Genomic DNA, 24512 nt, shown 5'->3' with positions numbered 1-24512 from the left:
AAAGGCAAAATGAGTATAAAAAATGGTGGCATTTGATTTCAAAACAAATAGGACACAGAAAAGTCACCATAATAAGAACAGAGGGTTCTGGAGTGAAAAAAAAAAGAATAAGAAATATAAAGAGCAATGGAATAAGAATTTGTCATTAGATCAGAGACAAAATGTAACATGTTCTCTTACTTTGGAACCTCAGGCTCACAGCCTTCAGGCAGCAGGCTGGGAGGTCCAGGCGGGCTGGAAGTCCCTTTCTGTGAGGGCCATTTGGGAGGCCACATGGCAAGAGACAGACAGGGACTACAGTTTGGCTGATGTTGAGATCCCTGGTTTAAGGAATATCAGCCAAAATGTAGTTGGGAACCTGTTGTTCTGTTTTAAATGTATGGAGTTAAGAATAAACATACATACTCTGGTGACTCACACTTTTATTACACACTCTTCAAAATCACAAATGGGTTTTCAAACCTGAAGTGCAAACATGCAGCCACATCTAATCAGCTTTGCAAAATATCAAATGGAACATGTCAATCCTTTCAACATTGCCTGGGACCTCTCAAGTCTTCTCCCTCTTGGGCTCCCCAGCTGCTTTTGCTCTTTGTTGTGATTAAACAGGGACAGTGGCACAAGAGCCTTTCTCCTGTGCTGCAGTACACCAAACATCAAACTTATTCTGACGGCCCTTCTCTCTAGGGACAACTGATTATCAAATCTTAATGAATATCTGGCAAAGCTACAAACTAGGTAAAGGGATCTCCATGTTCTCTTGAGCTGAGTGCTCCTTAGCACATCTGTGGTAATGCACTTTATTTGTTCCTCTTCTTATTAGCTCTAAGCCAAATTATAGTGGGAATTTGCAAAGTTTCCACTTACAAAGACAAATAGGTCTTTAATTTGTAAGGAAAAAGAGACCATGGTGTCAAGTCTGATCTCTATACATAGGGGCCCTTGAGTTTCAGGTTCTTTTATCAAACTTCTTGCTTTTCTTTGAACTACTTCATAACAGTAGAAAAAAGCAGTCTTCCTTTCAGACTCTAAGGGACTCAAAACAATTCTGACTCTGAGTAATAACTGACTTCTTACTTAAAAAAAATAAAAATCCATGGTTATATACTGAATTTTCCCAGTTTTACTTAGAGCAGTTGGGTTTCATTATGCCTTTGAAAGATCAAAGAGCTCTTTTCAGCTAAACAGTAGTGATGGTAACAATAGAACATCATCCAGACTTCTGCAATTACCTTCACAAAAGTGTGAAGATCTTGTTCTTCTCTCAAGGAAGGCCAAGGTAGTTTAAAATCCCTGTTTTATGCTTTTGGTCCATCTATTTAAACATCTTTGTCAAAGCAAGAATTATAAGGACCCTATAGACATGAGGATTTGCTTTAGTTGAATCACTGGCATTAACTTACTAAAAAGTATAAATGGCTTAGCCAACTCCAAACTTCTCACAACTTAGCTCAGGTACTAGGAAAACTGTCTTGAATAGCTGAGAAAATTTTTTAAAAAATTATTTTATCTAGTGTATACAATTTAGTAATCAGGAATGAAAATTCAAGCCTCTGAATTCTTGGAAGAGCTGTATTTGTCATTTTAGGAGACAGACACTGCTAGCACTGCAAATCCACCACATTAACTGGACAGTCAGTCATTGACTTCAGTCTTCTTAAAGACTAAATGGGAAACTTAGTTTGAGAAATCACTGATGATTTTCTTGGTATTCAAAAAAAATACAAACAAGAAGTGAAGCACCTTTAAGAGTATCTCTGACAAAAACACAAGATATGTAAGGGAAAGGCAGGCTTGTAGCTGCAAATACACTGTCAAGTTTTAATACGGCCTTTGTCACACTCTCCCTGTCTAACCTTAGACAGATCACTGTTTGATGCTCCTACATTCTCCCTGCAGTAAAATGTTAACAATGTCCAGTTCTGTATGTAATGATTATAACGTGATTTGAGAATCTTGGGTGTAATTTCTTCTGCGTTTATGGAAAGACTGAGTATCATTTAACAGGAATCAAGAATAGCAATACTGTGGCTTTGCCACAGCTTGCTGTATTAAGAGGGTGGGGTGGATGGCCTTTCCTTAATGCAGCTGCAATAGTAGAAAATCTGCGTAGAAAATACACGTAGAAAAATCTGCATAGAAAATAATAGAAAGTATTCTCAGGTTTTTGTTATCCCCAGCTAAAGGTTACTGTCACCAAAAATCTGGATGGTTAGGTAGGGGGGTTTCTGCATTCTGTATTATCTGAAGTAGCATTTTGAGGTATCTTAAAAAGTAGCATTTACAAGTGTCTTAAAAATTCCTTGAAAGGAATATGTGTGTTTTCGTATGAGAGGTTAAAGAAAATTAAGCGCCTGGCTTGTAATGACATTAAGTGGGAATACAGTGAGTTCATAAAGGGATGCATGCCTAAGCCCTATTTTTCAGTTAGAACTGTGCCTACAATTCAAGGCACCAACTTTCTTTACAGGTTTTTTCCAAGTCAGAGGAAATGAATTCCAATATCCTGATATCCTTCCACTGACTAGAATTAGACTCCTGTCCTGTACTGCATTAGTCAATTAAAAAAGGGAATTCATATAGTCGAAGATGGCAGCAGGCATTCTCTTGAGCTTAGGAGAAAATATTTTTTTTAAAGAGTACATTCAGCAAACATGCACTTTAGTAATAATTTTAGAATATGTGCCTTAGTCTTTAAATTATGTGATGTGTATATTTAGTAAAATAGGTCTGTATCATATGTCCAGCTTTATTTATCTTTAATTTCTGGAATTTACCCAGGGACAGTTGATTACTCTTTATCAGTGGTCAGAATTATCTATTTAATCACTGATAAAATATTTTCTTTGGAGTCATGAACTTTCAAAAATGCTTCTTAATAAATTGTAAGCAAATACAGCACCACTAACTGAGGTATATGAGCACACCCATTTCTAATTCCGTGAAAACCTCTATTCTCCTGTGGGGGTAGGAGAGAATCCATCTGAAAGATGAACAGCAAAACAAAACCCAAAAAACCCTTGGCCTAATATCTAGAAATGTTTTTACTGGGATATAGTTGAATAAAACATCAGGCTTCTTCAGCAAGTAACAGCTTCTGACTACTCCCTGATGGATGCGCTTGAAAGCAAATGCTCATCCTTTGCTTACTGACAAAGGTGACCCTTTGATATTCTGAGTGCTTGATGCTGACAATCAAACCCTGAAATGTGTGTATGAATTTTATATGCTGTATAAAAGTGTGTGTGTCAGGGAGGAAGAAGGGGGATGGAGAAGGGAGGATACAGACAAATGCTAAAACAAATGGGAACCTACATTCAGATTTAAAGGAAGACTTAACAAAAAGTATACTAATTCATGTCCACATGTCTAATTGAGTCTTTAATCTGTTTTCACGCCCCTATCATTCAGTTCTATAGATCAGAAGCTCGGAAAAGGAGAAATATTTCCATTCTGTCATGTTCTCCAACTTTGTTTCTAAACAGATGTTTGTATTACATAACCAGATAAATCAAGGGTTTGTGAGACAGTAGACGCAATATAAAGGGTCACACATTTATCTCTCAACATGATCCTTTTGAGGAAGACTCCTCAACCAGAAAAATATTTATGGGAAATGTTAGGCAAGTCTGCCATTGAGTAGATTCTTCTTTCAAATAAGTATTCCTCAAAGTGCCATTAGTGAGGCTGTGAAGGAACAGCTCACATGACCTGAACGCTGCAGCAGAATGTGGATCCTTACAGAGGCCAGGTCAGGAAGGCAAGGAGGTGGATTAGCAAATAATCAGCACATGTAGCTGGAGCTTTGCTTTGGAACAGGTGACAAATCAGTCGAGATCCTGAGGATAAGAGGACAAGCCAATGCAAGACATCACATTAGGTATCTGCCACAGACTGCTCAAAGAGGTGAAGCAGATGCAGCCTTCTTTAGACAGATGGAGGAAACCCTGTGATTGCAGGCCATAGTACTCTTGGGGGACTTTAATCATTCTTCTGTTTGCTGGAAGGGCAATATGTCTGTATACAAGCAACCCAGGTTTCTGCAGAATGTCCTAAGACAACTTCTTCACCCAGATGATTTATGAGTTGACCAGAGGGTGTGTTATGCTGGACCCATTTGTCATGAAAAAAGGAGAAGTGCTCAGGGATATGGAACGGCACTTTGCCCACAGGCCCCAAAGAGCCTTGAGTCCGGCAGGAAATTCTGGTCGAGTGAAGCATTATCCACAGTAGACTAAAACCAATAAATCAGGAGCCTTTTAAGTAAATTGGACACTCTCAGTTCCATTAAAAAAAAAAAAAAAAGGATGTATCTTGATGACAGTGATGAAATGTTTCTTTCTATAATGTCTGAAAAGCTATAGTCTTTGGGGAAGGTACTTAAATTTTGAAAATCGGGAAAGTCACATAAATTCAGGTTCAAGATCCAGCAATAGCCTGTCTAGGATCACATATTAATTTTGACTGGAGAACCTGGAATTCTTTTGGTGAGAATACTGGTGTCTATGCTCTCCTAATTATATAATATCTAGTATTCATGAAAGGAAAGAATTCTCTCTGAAGCACATATAATTGCTGTGATACTATCAGTCTAAAAATTCTAAAAGAAATTGTTCATAAAATATTTCTGTAGGTAAAATAACAGATATTCATAAGGTGAATGGTGTAGATCCTGACAGGATCTACCTGCATGAGGGTCAAGCTCACCCACGTTTATGAATACCACAAATATACATACAAGCATTTTCTTACACAGGCATTAACTCTTTGCTTGCAACGCCCCTGGCAGTTGTTATTCCCAAAATGTGGGTTATGTTATTCTCATTCTGTGAGTAATTTTAGCTGTTGTAAGCAGCATTTAACTGTGCTTTAAGCAACTGACCTGAAATGTGTAAAACTACTTGAAGTGGAAAGGAACTATGAATAAATGCTCTTACACCTCAGTTTGCACGTCCTTTAAATCCTCTGCCAGTGCCCCAATCATCTTGATTGCAAGTGCTGTGAGGTACAAGGAAGTATGTCAAAGAGTCAAATGTACACATATGTTGTTTGGTTCTGTCTTTTGAGGAGAACATGACTTTCCACTAATGACAACATGATGCTAGACACAAAAATTATACAAATGACTTGACTGAACTTGATGTCGCCTTCCAACATGAAGATACAGAATGGGCAGAGATGACCAATAAGCTAAAGATGAGTAATGATCATTATGTGAACCTGTGCAACACATTAAAACCTCCTTTGCTCCAGCAGACATCTAATGTGAAACATCACCTGATGTTTCACAAAGAGACAAAGTATGAAATAACGCCAGAGGGACAATACTCCTATGAAGAGAGGCCATTTCAACTGAGCTCTCCTGGAGCCCTGCCCTGTTCCACATAGCATAAGCAAGCTGGGGATAGAACGACTACAGTCTTCATCAAATGATTCGACTCCAAAATAAACAACTCTGTCAAGAAAACAGTGGGAATTATAACTGCAACATAAACATTTGCTTGTGTTTCCCCCTTGTCCTTTAATGGAAGTTTTTAACTCCCAGCTCACTCAGTATTTTTTTCTTTACAACCTTTGTTTTTCTGTTTGGGGATGGGTTTTTTTATGAAATTAGAAGACAGGAGAGAAAGGACTGATAATTTTTTCCTTCTCTTTTTCTTCCAGAGGGCAATTCTTTCCTTTCCTTCATCTGCCACCTCAGACTTTCATGACAACTACAAGCTTCACTGCACCCTGAAGTACTTGCAAGTGCATGCTGATGTTTCTTTCACCCCATTAATGGTGAAAGCAAGCCACAGCCTGCATTAGCGCATATGGATCAACAGTAGGCATTCACATCACAACACATTTTCAGTTTGTGTTTTGAAATGTTACACTGACTGGTCTCAGCTCTCAACCTGCTGCTGCCCCACTGTGAACTGATGTTCACCAGTGAGGGAAATGGCAGCAAAAGCAAAGGGAGGCACAGACAATATATTTAATTTAATAAAGAGATTTCTCTAAGCTTTATAGTTTATTATATTTGGTAAGCCAACTGTAAACAACGAATGGTGGAGTAAAAATGGTTGTCTTAGGCCTGAAAGAGGGATGTTAATTTTTAGCTGTCCCTAGCCTTCAGAATTTATATTCATGATGTTGCAGCTTCATAGTGAGAATGCTACTGTGCTAAACAAACAAATAAGAAAATAGTAATTGCAGCTCCAAATAACAGCGATCTAAATAATCCATAATCAAGCACGAAGTTCACATGTAGTCTCTCCCTACTACAGAGGGAGATTAATATGTTCAGCTGTTTTTCTATAGCTGGAAGTCTAGGGACACACAATTCAGGACTAAGTGCAGACAGCTAACAAGAGTAGAATAGGATAATCTGTGAAAAAATGTGATCCAAAATATAAGCACTGGTATGAGTGGGTAATTAGCATGTGGAAAACAAAATTGTTTTGTTTAGGACACAAAAATGAAAAATAAGAATAAACAGAAATATTGCCTTGAGGGTTCCAGGATTTGCTTGCTTCTGTAGGTGGAATGGGAAGAAGGGGAGGAAGTTCTGTATCGTTACACTGTAAGTACCATCATGTGCCATAACATAGGAAATGTGGTTTGTTTGAAACAGATGGTTGTAAGACTCTTATATTGTGTAATATACTTGGATACAAGGATGATGCCAAGTAGATTCACAATTACGATGATCGTAAACATTAACCATGCTGTATTTCCTGCCTTTTCATTTTCTGAATAACATCCTTGCCCATCCCAACCATTGCTCATTATCTCCTTTCTTAGCCCCCGTGTGATGGTTCAAAACTGGCAAGCTGTTTCTGGATTGTCATCCTGGGCCTCTCTAACCTCTCAACTGTCCCTCATTACAGAGTTATCTCTGTTCTGCAGGGACTGACAGTTCAGAGAACTTCTATCAGTGCCAGTAAATCTTTCAAACAGGAATACAAGACAAGTGTGTGTATGTATGTGCAATTCAATACAGAAATGAAGGGCACTTGGGAAAGTCAAGTGGTGAAACACAAAATATGACTGATGGATGAGGAATAATGGAGGCGCAGGTGCGGCACAGCATTTGTTCTACTTTTTAAGAGAATGACAAGTACTCGGCCTATTGAAGAGGGAGGCAGGTGACCTAATCATATAAACTGGGGTGGGAGGGGAGGAGGGAGGGGCGGGGGGGGGAAAGTGGCTAAGAACTCTGATTTTTTTTGTTTTCCAGTCTCGGTTTTGAAATCTCTGACTTCTAGCTGTGCAGAAGGCCACTTAACCTCCCTATACATCAGTTTAGTCACGTGCAAAAGGTTGGTCCTAATGCTTACAACTCTTCTGGATGCAGAATGTAAAATCTAGACCCCAAGAGAGGCTATTCTAATAATCAAAAATGAATGAAAAATTGCTCTGAGATACTCTCTGAATAAACAGAAGTTACAAGGGTAACTTTTAACTTTAGGCGTTGCAAAAATAACAAACGGTCACTGTGCTTGGAACAGGAAACTAAAGGCAGCAAGCATTCATTGTAGTGCAAGTCACAAGGCAAGGAAAACAAATACTAAGCAAGTGTCTGCCAATAAAGGTGCATAAAGGATGTTAAAAGTGCAGATGGAGGAGTCATTTTAGTTTGAGTTTTCACATCTTGCTTTTTTGAGGAACTAAAATTTTAAAGGAAAGTACAGAATACTAGCGCACTAAAATCTGAGAGAAAGTAAAGATTTCTCTTGCCAGTTATCATGCCATCCAATTAAGATATGACACCTTTTAACAATTGGAGTAATGTTACCCATTACTTCCTAAAATGCTGAAAAGGCATGGACTGTATTACATGACTGTAATTTTCTTTGTTTAAATAGCCCCTTGTGTGTGCTCACAGCCAGATAATTTTGCCTCAGTATGTTGCTTAGTCCCTCTACTTGCAATGGCTTGGAGAGATTCTGCCTTTTGTTTCATTTGCTTCTGCTGAAATACACTGCTGTGCTTGCCTCCAGAATAGTTGTAGCCAGAAGTAAAGTAAGACAAAAGAAAGAAAAACCCTGCTGAAACTATACTCTGATAAAATTTAGTTCATCCCCTCCTCAAAAGCAGGGTCAACAGTACCTTAAATCATTCCTTGACAGAGGGGAATTCATCTTTCCAAGAGGCTCTTTCAACACCAAACAAAAAGATTCTGGGTTTGCCTAGAGTAACACAGTATCCTTTTTGCTTTGCCAAGCCACACACCAGCAGGAGTTTGACATTATCTTCCTTGAAAAATGGAGTTGTCAGCAGAGGTTGATTGTTTATGATGGGTTGTACAGGTAGTAACATCAGATAGCTTCCAGGCGAGCATACTGCATGAACTATATGAACATCAATAAGACACAGCAAAAATGAAAAGTATGTCTGGAAGTTTCCTTTCAGTGCCAGCCAGCCAGATTGTTACAAAACCATTCCACAGTTATGCCTGTTATTACCAGGAAAGCAAGATGGTCCTTCCCACTGAAGACTGCCAGGACCTGCTCCTGGGCTAATGGGTAAGATCTAAGACTTGTTCAGATCTTTCTTTAGTCTTAAAGGAAGTGGAATCCTATCCCTTTATGTAACAATGATCATAGGTTTGTGCTCTAAACTCAGTGATGGATGCCAGTACATGGATTTTATGTAGCCAGTGGGACTGCCATGTCAAAGCTGTCAAGTGCATACAAATAGTAACTATACCTGTGAGTATAATCTTGGAACAGAGCAGGGTTTTTTTTGGTTTTTTTTACCCCTGGAATATGGGAAGATCTCTATGAAACACAGTATATATTTTTATATACAATTGCACTACCACTTTATTGTTTACCTGTGATTTAAAGCTGTATTCATCTCAGCCCTTTCAAATTGTACGAAGCAGCCACACGTACAACCAGATCTCTTTTAAAACCCAACTCAGATGTTGCAAATTTTGGCTAGGTAGTGGTGCTAGACACTTCTCTACTTTGATGCTCATGTACTTCTTCTATTTTATTTTTGGATTGAGTCCCTGCCAAGAGCTGCAATTTCTGAACCAGAAGAAAAGATATCTTCAGGTTAAAATGTCACTGGGCCCATCAGCCACACTTCAATGCATAGCTATAGTTCACAAGTTATTCAGCAGTGCAATGAATAATTCCAGTCTAGAACTTTTCTTCAAGTTCCTTATTATTAGGTCTGAGACTAGAGTGACTGGAGGCGTGAATTTAATCTCTTTTTAAAAAGACTTTATTTCACAAATATACAGGAATGAAATTCAGGAATACAAGGATGGGTAATAAAGCCATCGATCTGGTGTCAGTGCCACAGCAGACATCAGCTTGCATTTATAACAATGCAAGTGTTTTCTTGGCAGCTGCGCATCCTTGTCCAGTGAGCTACAGCTGCATGTTCGGGCTGAAAATGAAAAATGAAGTGTGCAGCATATAAAACAGGGGAGCACTTTTTAACACCTGACAGTACCCACAGCTACCAAAAAAAGAGGTTTCATTTATGCTCGGACAATTAACTTCTAAAGGATGGAAAGCTCTGGGTTCAAGGAATAAAGAGCATACAGGATTTAAACAACAAGATCTGTGACTCAGATGATGCTACAGAATTGTCTTCAGTACTGCCTTGAGCTCTGTCTTCAGAGGGACAACTTTTCTATTATCCCAAACCTGAATGCATACCCTTCCACCGTTCTTTCCCTACTCTCTAAAACTACTATGATGCAAATGTGTTTTTTGTAGTTTAAACAGTTACAGGATTTTACAACTGTAATTTGGGCAGCTCATACATATAATGTTGTTTTTTAGAATCTTTCACAACAGACTTCTTACATCTCAAATTTTGATGTAGATGTTTGGATTAAACAGATGTTAAAAAAAAATGAAGAGGCAAAAGTGAAACCAGCATGAGTAAAAGATTTTTTTTTTGTAGCTTATACAGAATCTTTTCTCTTTATGGTTATGATGTTAATGCCCACCAGCTTTAACCACTAAACACAAAGACCCCAGAAGTTTCATGTCTGCCTTATACAGTAAGGCATGAGCACAATTCCCTTTTATATACGTATATTGCTATTGTTTTAAAAGACATTGCTGTTCACATTTCTTCTTCATATTCCTACCACTTTTAAGTACATATTTAAGGTTAACATTTAATCCTCTGAGAAAAAAAAAAACATGCTTCATAAAAATGTTCATAATCCTCATTTGCCCAAATCAATCAAGTTTAATTGCTCAGATAAATTGCCTAGTTACCTCAATTTAGAGACATTTAGATGTTTCTATCATTTCCCCTCACACCAATCCTCAAATTTAATAATAAAAGGCTGGTCTTCCATGCCTCTTGGCTAATTGTTCAGTTAAAAGAGAGTGAGCAGTTCTGGCATTTGAAAGATGTGTGAAAGGCCACTTGTGAATGGCTTACGAATACAAAATCAATGACATTTATACATTATGTGTTGTTTCTATGCTTTACAACAGAAAGTGTAATAAAGTACAAATAGGTGGAAGAAAAACTTTTTAAAATAACGTACTTCTTTTTCTCTCTCTGACTCCTGTTGAAACTGTCTTGGTTTTCTGGTCCAACTAGACCTTTTTCTAACTGTCTCTCAGCAAACATATCCTGCAGGAATATTCACTTCCCCATTAGTCCCTCTGAAGTCAACAGCTTGTACTCTAATTCTGCAGTGGAAAGAATGGGGGGCTGATCAGGTTTAGTGTCAAAATTCACAGTGACAGTGAGAGACTGTAGGATCACCCCAGGATGATATGCATTGTCTTTGAACAAAAAGATCCCCATTACCCTGACCACCCTCAGCAGACTGTGAAACAGAAAAGTGTGTGGAGGACTCTTTTAGTTTGTTTCTTTTTTTTTTTTTTGTCTTTGATTTTGTTTCATACCTGTTGTTTTTTTTCCTTCACTGTCTCATCTTCTGTTTTTGTTTTTTACTCTCTTTAGGTAAACTTTCTCCCAACTCTTACCCTCTACCTCCATTAAATTTCACTTCCCCCTGATCTTCGTCTTGATTCCTCTTTGTAAAGCTTCCATTCATTCCATCTCTGTCTTTCTAGTTCTTTCCTCTCACTCTCTTCTGTTTTGGTATCTTTTCTCACCCACTTCCTTCTCTACTTCTCTTCTCTGAGGACTCTCTGCCTTTGGCCTTTTCCTGTAGATTGGGCTCAATGGTACCTTTCATGAATGCTGATTATCCTGGCTGGAGGTCTGTGAGTATTACACCAGATGAGTAGCTCTTCATTTGAATCATGCCTTGCAGCCATTTAGCAGGAAAGGAGTGTCACATCCAACTTTGACTGACAGCTGACTGGCAGGCAAGAAAAGCAGTCACCATCTCTCATGGGAATGCTCAGAAGCTTGCAGAGGGAGATAAAATGTCAAACCACTGTGATCCTCAGCTTTTGCTAAGAGGCTTGAGAGATCAAACTAGATCAGATACAAGCCCATTTTAGTTCGGAAAACCAAGCTGTATTGTTTCTGCTTTGAATGTCATCATCTTCAGCACAATTTCTGTATTCTGCAAGACATATTCCTATAGACTTGGGCAGTATAGACTCTCTTTAGGCTCTTAACACAGGTGCATTAGTTCTACATTTCACATAAATTTTGTGACCTACATGGGGGTCTGCTGTTCAGGGAGGCAGACATTCTCAGAGTTAAGCTGTGACTTTTCTTTTTAAATTCTTTTTTGACCCTTTGGCAACTGACAGCATGTTTTGAGATGAGAAATTTACAGCTGCCTCTTGTTTCTTAGTATATATGCACAGTGTGCTTCAACCATGCTTTGTAGTAGCATGGCTGGCGGTATGAAGGTCATGTTACACAGTCCTCATGGCACCACGAAACCTCATCAGAAAATGACCACAGCATTCTTTTGTGCAGTGGGTAGTAAAAAGGGAAAAAATTACCTTTTGCTGGGCAGAGAGAATTCTCACCAAAAATGTAGGTATTGTGAATCCTAACTTATATCGAAACCTTTCCTGGTTTATATAGTTTGACTGCAGCAAAATTAGTGAACACGAGGAAAAACACATATCCCAGTTTATCTGGCCTATAATCAAACTGCATTATTTCCAGACACAAAATAAAATGCAAAATCTTTAACAGAATTGCTTGTGATTTGCCATGGTACTTCCTGGTTAAATGAAGACTTGTCAGTTACAATCTGAAGCTGAAGCGCACTAACCTTTCCACTGAATCACTCCTCAGCAGAAGCTGGGCACACAGGAACACAAACTAAAAGTTGCAGCAGGCACTGGTCTTCCCTACTTGCTACTGCTGGCTTTCCAGAGCTTCTAAAATCAAAACAGAAGCATATGAAAGAAACTTACCTTGCCAACATATTGGTAGTCAGTTCCTGTGTATTCCTCCAATAAAAAGAACTGATTCCACATCCAGCTCCTTTTGGAACGATGGAGGTCTTGCCGGCTGTTTCCAGACAGCACCAAAACCTTTTCCTTTTCTGGAAAGCCACTAGTCCTTTTGGATAATGGAGTTAAGAAACTTTGGTGGGGCTGACCAGCCCAAAACAGCAGCCAGAAGCAATGGTAAGTTCTCATCACGGCAACACAAGAAAATCTAAATAATAATTTTTTGTCTTGTCCTCAAATTAACCTACTTTACTGCACTAAATCCAGTCTCATGCCGTCTTCCTTCTTTAAATAGTCTTTGCAGTTTCAAAGGATCTCTGAAAAGAAAAATAACAACTTTTTTAGCATTTCCAAAGGTACTTAACTGTCATCACTGCAGCAAATAAGTCCACAAAGTAAATGAGTAATAATGATTGTTGAAAATCTGGGCTGTTTCTGATTCAAAATGTTGCAAATGGTCCTTCAAATGATCTGGGTGAATCTATATCAAATTTAGGGAAGGAGTCACGATGTTTGGATTTAGGGGGTGTGTGGCGGTCCTCTTTAACCCCATTTGCTTCCCTTCATCTATAAAGGCAAGCCAGATATTTTTCTTTTTACTGCTTGAACTTTGGGACGTAGCTGATTACTTTCTGATTGGGGATCTTGCATTAAAGAAGTGCTAGCAAAACTGCACACAGTCTTCCCAGGAAACATTCTGTTGCTATACTTATGTACTGAAGAGACTGGACTCAACTCCAGGATTCTCCCTTCACATTTAAGGAGTTTTTCCTTTGACTCCATTTAGAAAGGCCCGGCTTAAAAGCTTAGTGAAATAAATGTGTCTATTTGTCAATATCTCACACATAATAGACCTGCTTGTTATTGCATAGGAAATGGACACTTTCGTTTTCTCATTATCTACTGCCAGAGTTTTGAATCTTTAAATACATAGTTATATAAGTAAATGCTTTCACTAAAAACTTGCAAAAATAGAAAACAACCCACAGTTAGTTCATTGCTACCTGTGGGTTTTTACTAGCCACTGTTTCCTACTATTATTAACACTAAATATCAGATCACCTACAAAATAATTATGACAGTTATCTCTATCTCTGAATACTGCATAATTTTCAACATGCAAAAAGCCACAGATACAGTACCCCAAAGTACTGTGGACAGCTCTTCCATTTTTAAAAAAGCTGAAAACTTTCATTCAAAAGGAAAAAAAATATGTGTTTCAGGTAACCAATCATACAAATTGCCCAATAAACAGTTTTGGATCATTTTATAATGTGAAGAAATCAAAATTAGTTGGCAGAAACATTCCACAACATATATTTTTGTAGTAAACACTTCATTAAACTTTTAGTTCAAACAGATCTATAACCTCAGAGAAGGATAATTTGATTAATTTTCATTTGCTTCCTCACTGATGCTCTTTGAAAAATTTGGGGGTTTTTTCAGTATTCTGATCAAAACCCAATAAATCATTCTGAACCAGCTCAAAATTCAATACAGCCTCTCTCAGAATCTGTAAATAAAGACTGTGGAATGACAATCTGATTACATGAAATTGAAGAGAAAAATTTTGTTTGTTTCATTGTGTTTCATGAAACACTACTTGGATCATGTTCTACCTTCAAAGGATCATATTGGATCCTTTGGATATCATCCTTGGATCATATTTGGCCTTAAAAGACCATTTTTTCTCCTATAATATGTGTTTGTCTATTTAAAGGTGTACATTAGACAGGATTTAGCCTTTGAGCTATGCTAAAGGAGTTACAGTACCTGCAATGCCTCGGGTTAGCTACTCTTCTGGCTGTCGTTGTTCTTAGTAATAAATTGTATGAAATAACCTCAAGTCTCTTAGAGTTCCTGTTAGTAAATCATTTTCTATAAAGAAATACCACTCAGCTCTTATATGAATAGCAAGTAATGGAACAGGACTGTTCAAACAAAATCATTTTAGTGTTTCAAAAGGTAAAATACTGTTAAGAGGTAACTTCTGAGTGAGAAGGAGTAAGATTTTTAGCATTAAGAGGAAGAATGTAAATAGTACATATAATCAGGCATAGTGTACTTCCTTCTGGAGAAGAGGGAAGGGTTGTAGTTAGCTTTCTTATTAGCCAGGGAAAGACAACTCTGTCCTGTAGGTCCATGGGAGCTGTGTCCTCACACAGCTTTGAGAGCTTGTGAGAGAGACAGAAGACCCCTGGGTGTATTCACACTTACATGTAACCACACACACAGAGAGGAGGGCAAGAACAGAGCTGCGTTCACAAGACCTTCCCAGAGGAGGAACAGGAAAAGCTGGCATGACTAAGCTTTACAATGTGCTCAACAATTGCCTTCAGTGCAACTGATGAAGCAGTGGCAAACTAGTGTGCAGGTTGCTAGAGCAGGACACAGGCAGCAGATTCAGCAGATTCAGGCAACAGGATAGGGAGAGCTGAGGTGGCTTTAACCCTCTCCATGTCTATAGTCTCTTTTCTCCTCCTTCTCTACCCTTCTATAAGGTCCTGTCCTTTATGGCTCTGCCAACATTGATTATTACCCTGGCTCTCATTGGACTGTATTCAAGTGGACATATTCCTTCATGTGATACGGAAAAGGAAATTGTGTTTCATACATAATTTTTGACTTCCATTTTCTTGCCAGGTTGCTTTGGGGGGAGGTTGGGACCTGCCCAGGTGAGCTAAGTACTGCCCCAGGCAGGATCAGACCTGGTGAGCTGCCATATATCAAGATGGACATATCATCAGGATGATCTGTGTTTGGAGGGCAGACGTGGAAAGATGGATTAGACAGTGGTTCTGGCTGTGTACATGTGTCTTCCCTTACTGGGGAGGCAGGGTCTGAGGCAGGGAGTAGTGCAGCACAGGAGCAAACCTGCTACTTTGCTATTAATGAGGTCTGCATGGATTTTTGAGGCATAAGGGAGTGAAAATCATCAACTGACAGGCTCCTCTAGTGCTCATCTCACCACCTCTATGGCCACATCCTGTGGTGGGGCTCCATACCTCTGCTCCTGCACATAACATTTCCTGAGAAGTGCTGCCTGGAGCAGCATTACCTAGACGGGATTTGTGCCAGCCTTTTAAAAGATCAGTCCTTCAAACACCGATTGCCAGGAAACAATTATTCCTGTGGGGGAATTTTCTGCACTTGAAGTCAGCTATATTTCACAGCTCTGATGTCATGGGAAAGGTTTTATAGTGCCTCATGCTGAATTATGGCTTACAAGAATGATATCATAGCTGTGAAATGCAGCCTTTTACTCTTCCCTGCAGAGATGTGTCCAAAATGTTGAAATAAGGGCATGATCCCGTAATGGCCTTTTTGACTGTGTAGCCTTCATGATGCAGCAGAGCAGCTCAGCCCCAGCAGCTTCCCTGTGAGTGGCAAGAGAGGAGACACACCTTTACAGACCCTGGTGTGAGCGTGCAACTGGGGTAAGTACCAACTAGATCCAGGGTGTCTCTGCCCTATTGGTGCTGATTACTCTTTGATAGGTCACAGTGATAAATTCAGTAGACTGAATAAAAAGCTCAGAGCACTACACTTGGAGCTGGACCTTTAGTAGAGTGAGCTCTTGTGGCCCTAAAATGCCATTTTGAGCTCCAGTCCCAGTGTCTCATGGTCCAGAGAGGTCTCTGCAACGAAATAGCTTTTTTTGTGCAATCTCTCTTTATTTTGAAAACAAGTCATTCACCAGGGAGATATTATTTTCTTAAAGTGTAGACGTGCAAATATAACTGATGGGACCCGGGTATGGGGGCTAAAATTTTTTTCCTTCACATTGCACAAAGACAGGTAAAAAGAGGCACTTTAAAGATGGCATTTCTCTCAACCATCAGCTGGTCAGGTGGCTGGAGAACTTGCTGTGTAATCAACTGTCAAGAGTGAAAAACAATTTTAGTGTACAACAGCCTCAGACAACTGGCTGAGCTCTGCCAGCTCAAATATATAGCAAATCTGGGCTTTTTATGAGAAAAGAAGGAATGCACATCCAAGCTTAAAAAAAAATCCCAGTATAACTTTAGCTGTGGTCATTATTAAGACAAAAGCAATGTCACTTGCAGCCACAGAACTTTCTTCAGTGTGGTAAGTTGCAGATCTGAAGTTTATGTTCGTGCCTCTTTGAAAGATTTAAACCCCCGTCAATTGCTTAATCACTATAAATATCAATTTCAAAATTATTTCCCCCAGGTGACAGTAGTCATAGTCAGCCTTTCTATATACCCTCTCCAATACCTCATTAATGTAATGTCTTAATGTGAGAACTCAGTGCAAATTTACATCCTTCCAGAGCAATATCCAAGTATTTCAACTATAAATCAAAAAGGAAATGCATCCATTGGAGTAACTCCAATGAATCAGGGAGCCCTTCCCTGGAGATGCCTTTCTGGCACTGTGACAGGCATCAGGTACAGATTCCCAAAATGAGGAACCCCAAAGAGGTTCCACCCCTGCTCCTGCTCAGCACTGTGGGCTGCAATGGTCTTCCCAGCTGGTTGTTAAATAAACCAGACTGGCAAAGAGCCTTCCCATGAGAGGCATCAGCAAAGAGAGGGAAAACAACTTTTTCCCATTCCCTTCTGTTCAGCTCCATAGTACTCACTTCATCAGCAGACTCTCAGAGGAATATGCTTAATAAAGAGTGTACTAGAGTCTGGACTTTAGGAATAAATTCTTTTCTGAACCCATGCATTCAATTATGTTTCTGTATGAATTTATACATACTGGATGTTATGGGCTGCTGATAATCAGATCTTAAATAGCTTCTAAATAGGCTAGCAGTCATGGGCGTCTCTAAAGTTTCTGATCCAACCTTTGTTCAAACAGAAGTGCCAGTTTAATAAATCCTTTATTCCCTGGGCATTGAGGTACAGTTTCATTGTTTGAGCACTGCGTACAAAGCTTTGCAGATTTGGATTAAGGTCCATTAGTGCACTGTGTTTTGATTAGAACATCAACTGTGTTTTGAAGAACTGATGATGTACTGCTATTCTCACACAGAAACTGAATGGGGAAGTGGAAGTTAATACTCCCTTTTGGCATAGCATATAGGAAACTGAGCATGGGGCACGTTTTATGGCTTGAGGCTTGCTTATTTATTTATTTATCTCTGTGACACAGCAAATTGCCTCTATCCCTATGGAGTTTGTTTAACTTTTCAGAGAAAGATGCACAAAGAAAGAGAATAGACCCTACTTTCTCATTTTAGCAGATTACACTACGAATTACACTTTACTGCCTCCAAATCAGGTCTAATTTAGAGTTGTTCCTAGAAAGATACAAACTGGTCCCTGGCTTTGTCATCATATGAAGTGCTTACCAGCAGTATCTTTGGAAGGAAAGGAGGGTTCTACCCCGGAAGCTCTAATTTATATCTAATTTTGTAGATGATGTGGGAACACATTAAAAATATTCTGACATCATTTTCTAGGTGCTTACCCAACCAGAAAAATTAAGTCTGTCAGGCAAAGTGTGCCTACTTAAATTCCAAACAATCCTACAGAGCCAACTAGCAGTGACAGTACCTGGACTGCAGGCTCTGGATTCATAGCTTCCCTATGCAGGAGAGTCACTTCCTAGTCCCCCAGCACTGAGACCCTGCAGCGAGAGGAACTCTCTAGAAGAACTCACCCCTGGCTCAAACATCATGTGCAAGTGTTAAATCTGTCAGGTCTGTGACAGGGGAAGACATCAACAATTCATTGTCAAAGTCTGAGGAACCAAAGGTGAGGAAAGTATTAATGGAGGAGGAGAAAAATGGCTAAATAGCCATTTTTGCATTTACCGTGTCAGATATGAGAGTCTGGGGTATGGAATGAGGCATTCTAGGTAAGGATCTGGTGATCTTGGATTATTACAAAGCCAAGTCAAAGGAGCAATGTCCAAGTCCCTAGGAGAATTTGAATGAGTCAGAGAAGCCAGAACCCCAGGGTGTCCTTGGGGCCGTACAATCTAATGTGAAGAATGTGAATCTGCTAGCCTGGAGGCAAGACTGCAAGAAAATGATTAAGTCTTTCAGGAAAATCTGCAGAAAAATTACTTTCTTACCATGGAGGGGGAAAGGTTAAAATGACATTAGTTGCACAAAGAAAAAAAGTATTCGAGATAACTTAAAAAAATAGAAGCTTCCAAAGTTATCATATTCACTTCTTTTCAGTGCCATATTCGTATATTTTAATAAATCATTTTAATACATTTTCATATATAGCAAATAATTTCTTGCTGGATATTTTCAGTAATAGCTAGGTTTCATGTGCTCAGAAGCTGTAACACTGCAGATTTGTCCATAATTGACTTGGACTTAAAACGCCGTTGTTAAGTTTGAGCTTACTTTACAATTATGTCTCTCTTATGACCATTTAAATCTGAAAGTCTTCATCTAATAATTTTCTCAAGTATGAATAAGATTTTACAGCACTGAAACCCAAATGCTTTTTTTCTTTATTGTCCATAAGGCTTGCCTTTGTAAATATCAGTCATAAATGGAACAAGATGTCACTTTTCCAGTGTAAAGATAGCTGATGAAATTTTAATCTTCTGAAAACTTTATTTTTATATCTTTGTTATATAAACCCATATACTCCAGCAATCATTTCTGTAAATACACCACTGAAATAATGAAACAGAACAGAGCCAAGAGAGAATTCAAACTGAAAGATTTGTGAGTTTAAACTGGAGGTACTTTATGAAGACATCAAGTACACAATGTAATTGCAGCCAGCAGCCGTTGATTATAGTGTCTTTCAAAGTAATTTTTTATTCAGTTCTCTCAGCAAGAAAAAAGGTGCAGAATTATAAAAATAACTAAATGCAGCAGAAATACTAAGATAACTACTACCTCCAACCTGCACTGGGAACTATTAACATGGTGGTTTTGTACAATACAACTGATTTAATCCTAGTGGACCTAGTGAGAGCACCAGGTCTCATAAAAGCACACACTGACAAAAGATGGGAAGTGAGAACTGTATTTCCTTCTTAAGTTCATGAATGGCCATGGCAAAAGATGACTGTATGAATTCATTCAATAGCTGGTGAGTGAACTGGTGATGGTGTTTGTCTGTTCTGAGAGATTTTGTTTTTTTTTTTTTTTCACCTGGCATTTGAAAAGAGCCTTAGTGTCATTATATTCCAGAGATGCCCACTCTCAGTCTCTGTAGTTAGCCACACTGAGAGTGTATCTTTTATCCACTGTTCAAAAACAGTCTCAACACACAGGACAGAGGAATGGCACAGAAAAGGAAATTTTGTTTTCATTGTATGGCTGCATTAAGTGACATTTCTGTGGTCATTCAAGACTATCTATGGAAGGGCTGGAAACTGGACCTAGTTTCTTGAGGCTTACAGCAGTATTGTAATCACCAGGGTATTATTCTTCCTTTCTGACGGAAGTCCAAGTGTTCCTACCTGTGCTTTAAGCACCACGAGAAGCTTTGCTGCACATACTGGCTGGACATTGGTGTGAGATGGAGGTTGTAGGGACACTGTAGCTGGAGCACCTGGAAAAGGATCTGACATTGCCTGGGTGTGAAGGCAAGAACAGTAATCTTATGTAGGTATTGCAGGCTGTTGACCTCTGCAAGGAGTGCTACGGGAGAGTAAGGACAGACACAGCCCCAGCTGATCCTGTCCTCTTTGTGAGCTACCTCTGGGTGGCACTAACAGGGAGCAGGAGCTGGTCTTGCAAAAGGCTTCCAGCTTCTACTGCCCTTTGCAGGTGATGTGGGGACAGGCCTCCACAGCATTCCTGTGTCCCTCTGCAGCAGGAAGCACGCTGCTAATGCTGTGTTCTAATCTAAACCATGGACAGGTATGTGACTAGCAGGTAGTACAGAGTAATACTACAAAATATATGAAGTTCTTCCTTGATAGAAGACTAAAACAGCCAAGCAATCAACTATGTTTAGTAGAAGAACAAACCAGTAGTGCTCCTACTGCTATGCATATCTGATATGCATATTTTTTATTCTTGATGAGTACCTTAATGGCAGAGAATAGCAGATGTGCATGGAACTAGAGCCAGAGTTTCCAGCAGTACCCAAAGTAACTCTGAAGTCATGAAAATGCTGTAGGAAAATCTTACTTCTTGTTGCAGTACTTGATATAAGTCTGCAGTGTTGCCATCTTGTTGTGCAAGTTACTGTTCTTCTCAGACATGCAATAAGCTACTATCAAATCATAAGGTTGTGGTTTACCCAAAGTCTTTTTCATTATTTATTTAGATATGTTAGAACAGACAACTAGCAGGCTCTTTAAAACAGGCATGTCATAAAAAAAAAAATCAGGCTACACTATGCATCAAAATTTGATGTCTGAAAAGGAGCCTAGTCTTCCTATCCAGATAACAGGAAATATAATAAGAAGACACGCAGTGACCGTCAAGTACCTAACTGAAAGTGCTTTGTCTCCCACTGCAACAGCTACATGGTCTGAAAACCTGTTGTTGTATTTCTGTTTAGTCACTGGAATTTGGATATCTCCTAGACTGGCTCTTAGAAGGAATCAGTGACATTTTAGGCTTTTTACTGTAAAAAAAATAGAGCTACTTTAAACAATACTCCAGTCTGAGAAAGGTATGGGATGCCACCACTCAAAAATATCTGGTAAGGAAACTATTAAAAATCTTTGGATACTTTAAAAAACCCCAAACGATCAGCATCTCCCTTGAAACTGTTTCTCTCGCTTTAGGGGAGATACCCTGTTTTATTCCACACACACTCAGCCCACCATTTATTAGGAATCTACCCTCATGCCATCTGAGGAAAATTATCCACAAACTCCCATAAATAAAACAGAACCACAGGTAACAGATCCTTTCTGTGCTGATCAGCAATTACTCAAAGCCAAAATGTCAGCGATACTCTCCAATGAAAGGAGAAAAATCTGGGCTTGCAGATGCTTTAGTGGCACTGCAGTTCTCCCTCAAGTATTGTAGTGTGATAATGAATGCAGAGGCTATACTGCCACATCCATAGCTAGGAATAAAAGAAAGGAGGAGGTAAGGCATCTTTTTCAATAGGCACAGGCATATCTTCTCATCAAAGACTGACTATTTTTGACAGTAGCAATTAGGCAGTTCAATAACAGATACAAGTAAAAGAAAATTCTTTGACATAGGTGTTTTGGATGTGCTTAGGGCAGAGTGTGTATTGTTGTGAAATATGATATTAATTGCTGAAATCCTGATTTATTTCCTTCAGAAGAAACCCAGGTACTCTAACAACAGAACCATTTTAGCAAGTGAGGGAAAACAGGTAAGAAGAGTTCCCACAATTCTAATTTAGGCATGTTAGAACTTATGCACTTTTCTTATGTACAAAAGAGATTTTTCATTTCTATCTTTATTTTAACTGTTTGTAACTTCACATTTCTAGGATAGCCACAATACCAAATAGGATGGATGCTGTCTCTTTTTTTTTTTTTTTTTTTTTTTTTTTTTTAATGACCCTAATCTTTTCTGCCTACTTTTCCCAGTTCCCTACTACAGGGACTCTCCTCACTACCCCTGCTCCCAGTGTGCCCCATTTCATCTGTGGTAGAGTAAAGCAGTTGTCTTTCTTAAGCAGTTTTCTATTCACCAGCTGCTGCTTGCATATTCCTCTCTGCTAAAGGCTTAGTGCTCAGTACATTTTTCCTGACTTCTTGACAGAAACATATGCTAATTTCTCACTCTGAAGTTAAGTGAAAACAAAAGAGGTGGGACATAAGGTACCGGAACCTGGGCACGATAGAAATAGCTAAACTTTGACTTTGAATTTGATTATCAGGAGCTTTCTCATCTCTCAAAGTCGTTCATGGCCATTTACCAATGTGAAATAGGTGCAGACTGCTACCAAATCAGAAATGACTGCAATGCTCAGCCCATTGAGGGCAAGAGAACTCCATTTGTGCAAATACGCTCCAAAGGGAGGAGTCAACTAGAAAATACAGAGATGCCCATTAAGACTGATTTCATTATGAATGTGCTATTAAAAGGATTGTAGATTAGGAGGTCATGTCTCTTTTTTGGTGAAAAGGTCTGTTACTTCTTTGATCATGATAGTAACTGGCTACACTAAAACACTTTATATTCTCTAAAAACTTCTTAATGTTACCCTTATTACCTACACAGCTTAAGAATCTATAGCAAAAGACAGGAGAGCTAATGAAGATGGCTGGCCTCCCTTCTTAGATCTTTTGGTTGTACTTGTGATCCTGTTAAGGATTTATGAGATCTTCTCCAGCAGGTCACCCCCTGGATGGCAGGGGGTGGAGATAGCCAGGAGGATAGTCCAGGAGGACTAGCATGAGGAAGCAGCTGCAGCAGCAATAGGGACTGACCATTTCTGTGTGACTTCAGAGTTATTAGGACTGAATAATGAGTATTAAAATGGGAATAAAGCATGCTTGTGGTTCATACAGTGTGAATAAATACCATGCCATGCTGGCAGGGATGTTCTAGCAATTTGACAAGTAGGACATTCTGTTTCCAGAAGGATGATATTTATTCATTTTTCAAGTGCATGGCAGAAGCAGCTACACTCAACCTGTGACTTCAGGTGAGGCAATAAACTTTACCACTTCACTGTACATTTACAGCCATGATGACTCATTATTTAACTGAGGTTTTGTGAACAGTGAGTGATGTTTCTGAAACTCTTGAAGTTTCTTGAATAGGAAACATACATACTTGCTTTTCAAATCACTAATCTGAGAGGTGGCTTTCTTCTTTGAGAAGGGCCTTTTAATAAGTTTTTGCTGGTAATTTTATATTTCAGAATATGAAAATGTATAAAAGAATAATGTTACTTGTGACTGAATAGCTTCTGAAGTATTTAATAATGCCACTTATGTCATTATTTCTTTGAAAAACCTTAATGAGTTGCATAATTATAAATACTGGGGAAATTTGAATGGCACAATTTTGGTTTTTTTTCTCTTGGTTCATACAGCTCTGTATACATACATTGTGAAAATCAAATATTACAGGTGACTAACCCCTTTGCTTGTATTGTTAAAGTACACTCTTCTGGTGAGGAGTTTTCTCTGGGCATTGAAACCAATAAAACGTATGTGATCAAATCCCTGTAAAAATGTTTCCTCTTAGGAATGGAAAAAAAAAAAAGAAAACAATCTCAACAAAAGTCAGGAAAGACTGCAATCTGACTTAAAATAATTGGTGTTTCTGGTATTGCTAAATTCTTTGCAATTATATGTGGAATCTCTTTGGGATATAGAGTTTGGTTTTTTTGCAAGCGGAGTCTGTAATGGAATTACTGAAATCTTCCCTTTGTGCAATGGAGACTTGAATATGGTGCTTTATTTTTAAAATCTTTTCCAGACAGACTCTTTTCTATTGTTTTACATGGAAGGGAACTGGAGCTATCCTGCAACTCTTAACAATATTGTAAATGCTAAATAACTATGCGTTCATCATATGCAGCAAATTGGGGATTAGAAGCTTCTAGGACAGCTTTGCTTTTATGTTTGAGACAATTGAAGGAGCTAATCCTAAAAATACAGAACGTATGATTCAAGTGGTTGTTCTCAGTCCAGGATTCAATAGAACATTGCTCTGTGCAAGCCAATGAAGACAGCAAAATTGGCCTTTGCTCACTGGAGTTTTTGGTTTTGATTCTGAATTAATTGCATGGAGTTGCCAGGATTGATAACCAAGATCAAAAACACTGGAGAAGCAGTCTGGGAGGAACAGAATTAAAAGACATAATTTCTGTATAATTTGAGTTTTTATGCCTGTAAACAGATGTCCCTGTTTAAAAAAACCCAAGGAGATACTAATCTGGGCAAGAGAGACTTACTTCTGGTTCAGAAAATCCTTTTCCTCAGGCATTTCCCTGAGCAGTTAATGTTCAAGGAAATTATTTCCAGTAACAAAAGAAATGTGACCACCTGAGCTGTCAGTACAATCTCTGATGCTTCCCTCCACATCAGAGTGTGGTAAATCATCTATTCTTCCATTAATGGAAAGACTCCATGTATCTTAAGTATTTCCTTGAGCCAAATCTAAACTTCTCTGATACTCTTAGAGAAAGAACTGAACATAAACAATCAGCCTCAGTCTCATTAAAACTGTTAAGAATTTTGTGTCAGTGGAGCCAGCAAGTCACTCCTAATTTTTTAATGTTTCTTAGTTCTACTATTGCT

At 38.8% G+C, this 24512-nt stretch overlaps 1 protein-coding gene across 1 annotated transcript in view; it reads right to left on the bottom strand.

The window, feature by feature from the left end:
* LOC136291460 (cadherin-6) overlaps positions 1–24512 on the bottom strand; it is a 104798-nt gene that overhangs the window by 33156 nt on the left and 47130 nt on the right. Inside the window, exon 2 of the mRNA XM_066186565.1 lies at positions 12327–12682. Within this exon, the coding sequence (XP_066042662.1) occupies positions 12327–12554 (228 nt within the window). The 5' untranslated portion in view covers positions 12555–12682. The remainder of the gene's footprint in view (positions 1–12326; positions 12683–24512) is intronic.

The sequence above is a fragment of the Chamaea fasciata genome, unplaced genomic scaffold (assembly GCF_029207755.1).
Source record: "Chamaea fasciata isolate MVZ Bird 193981 ecotype frontalis unplaced genomic scaffold, bChaFas1.0.hap1 SCAF_1, whole genome shotgun sequence".
Taxonomy (NCBI): Eukaryota; Metazoa; Chordata; class Aves; order Passeriformes; family Sylviidae; genus Chamaea; species Chamaea fasciata.
Note: the sequence above shows the minus strand (reverse complement) of the source record. Positions and strands in the feature narration are given on the sequence as shown.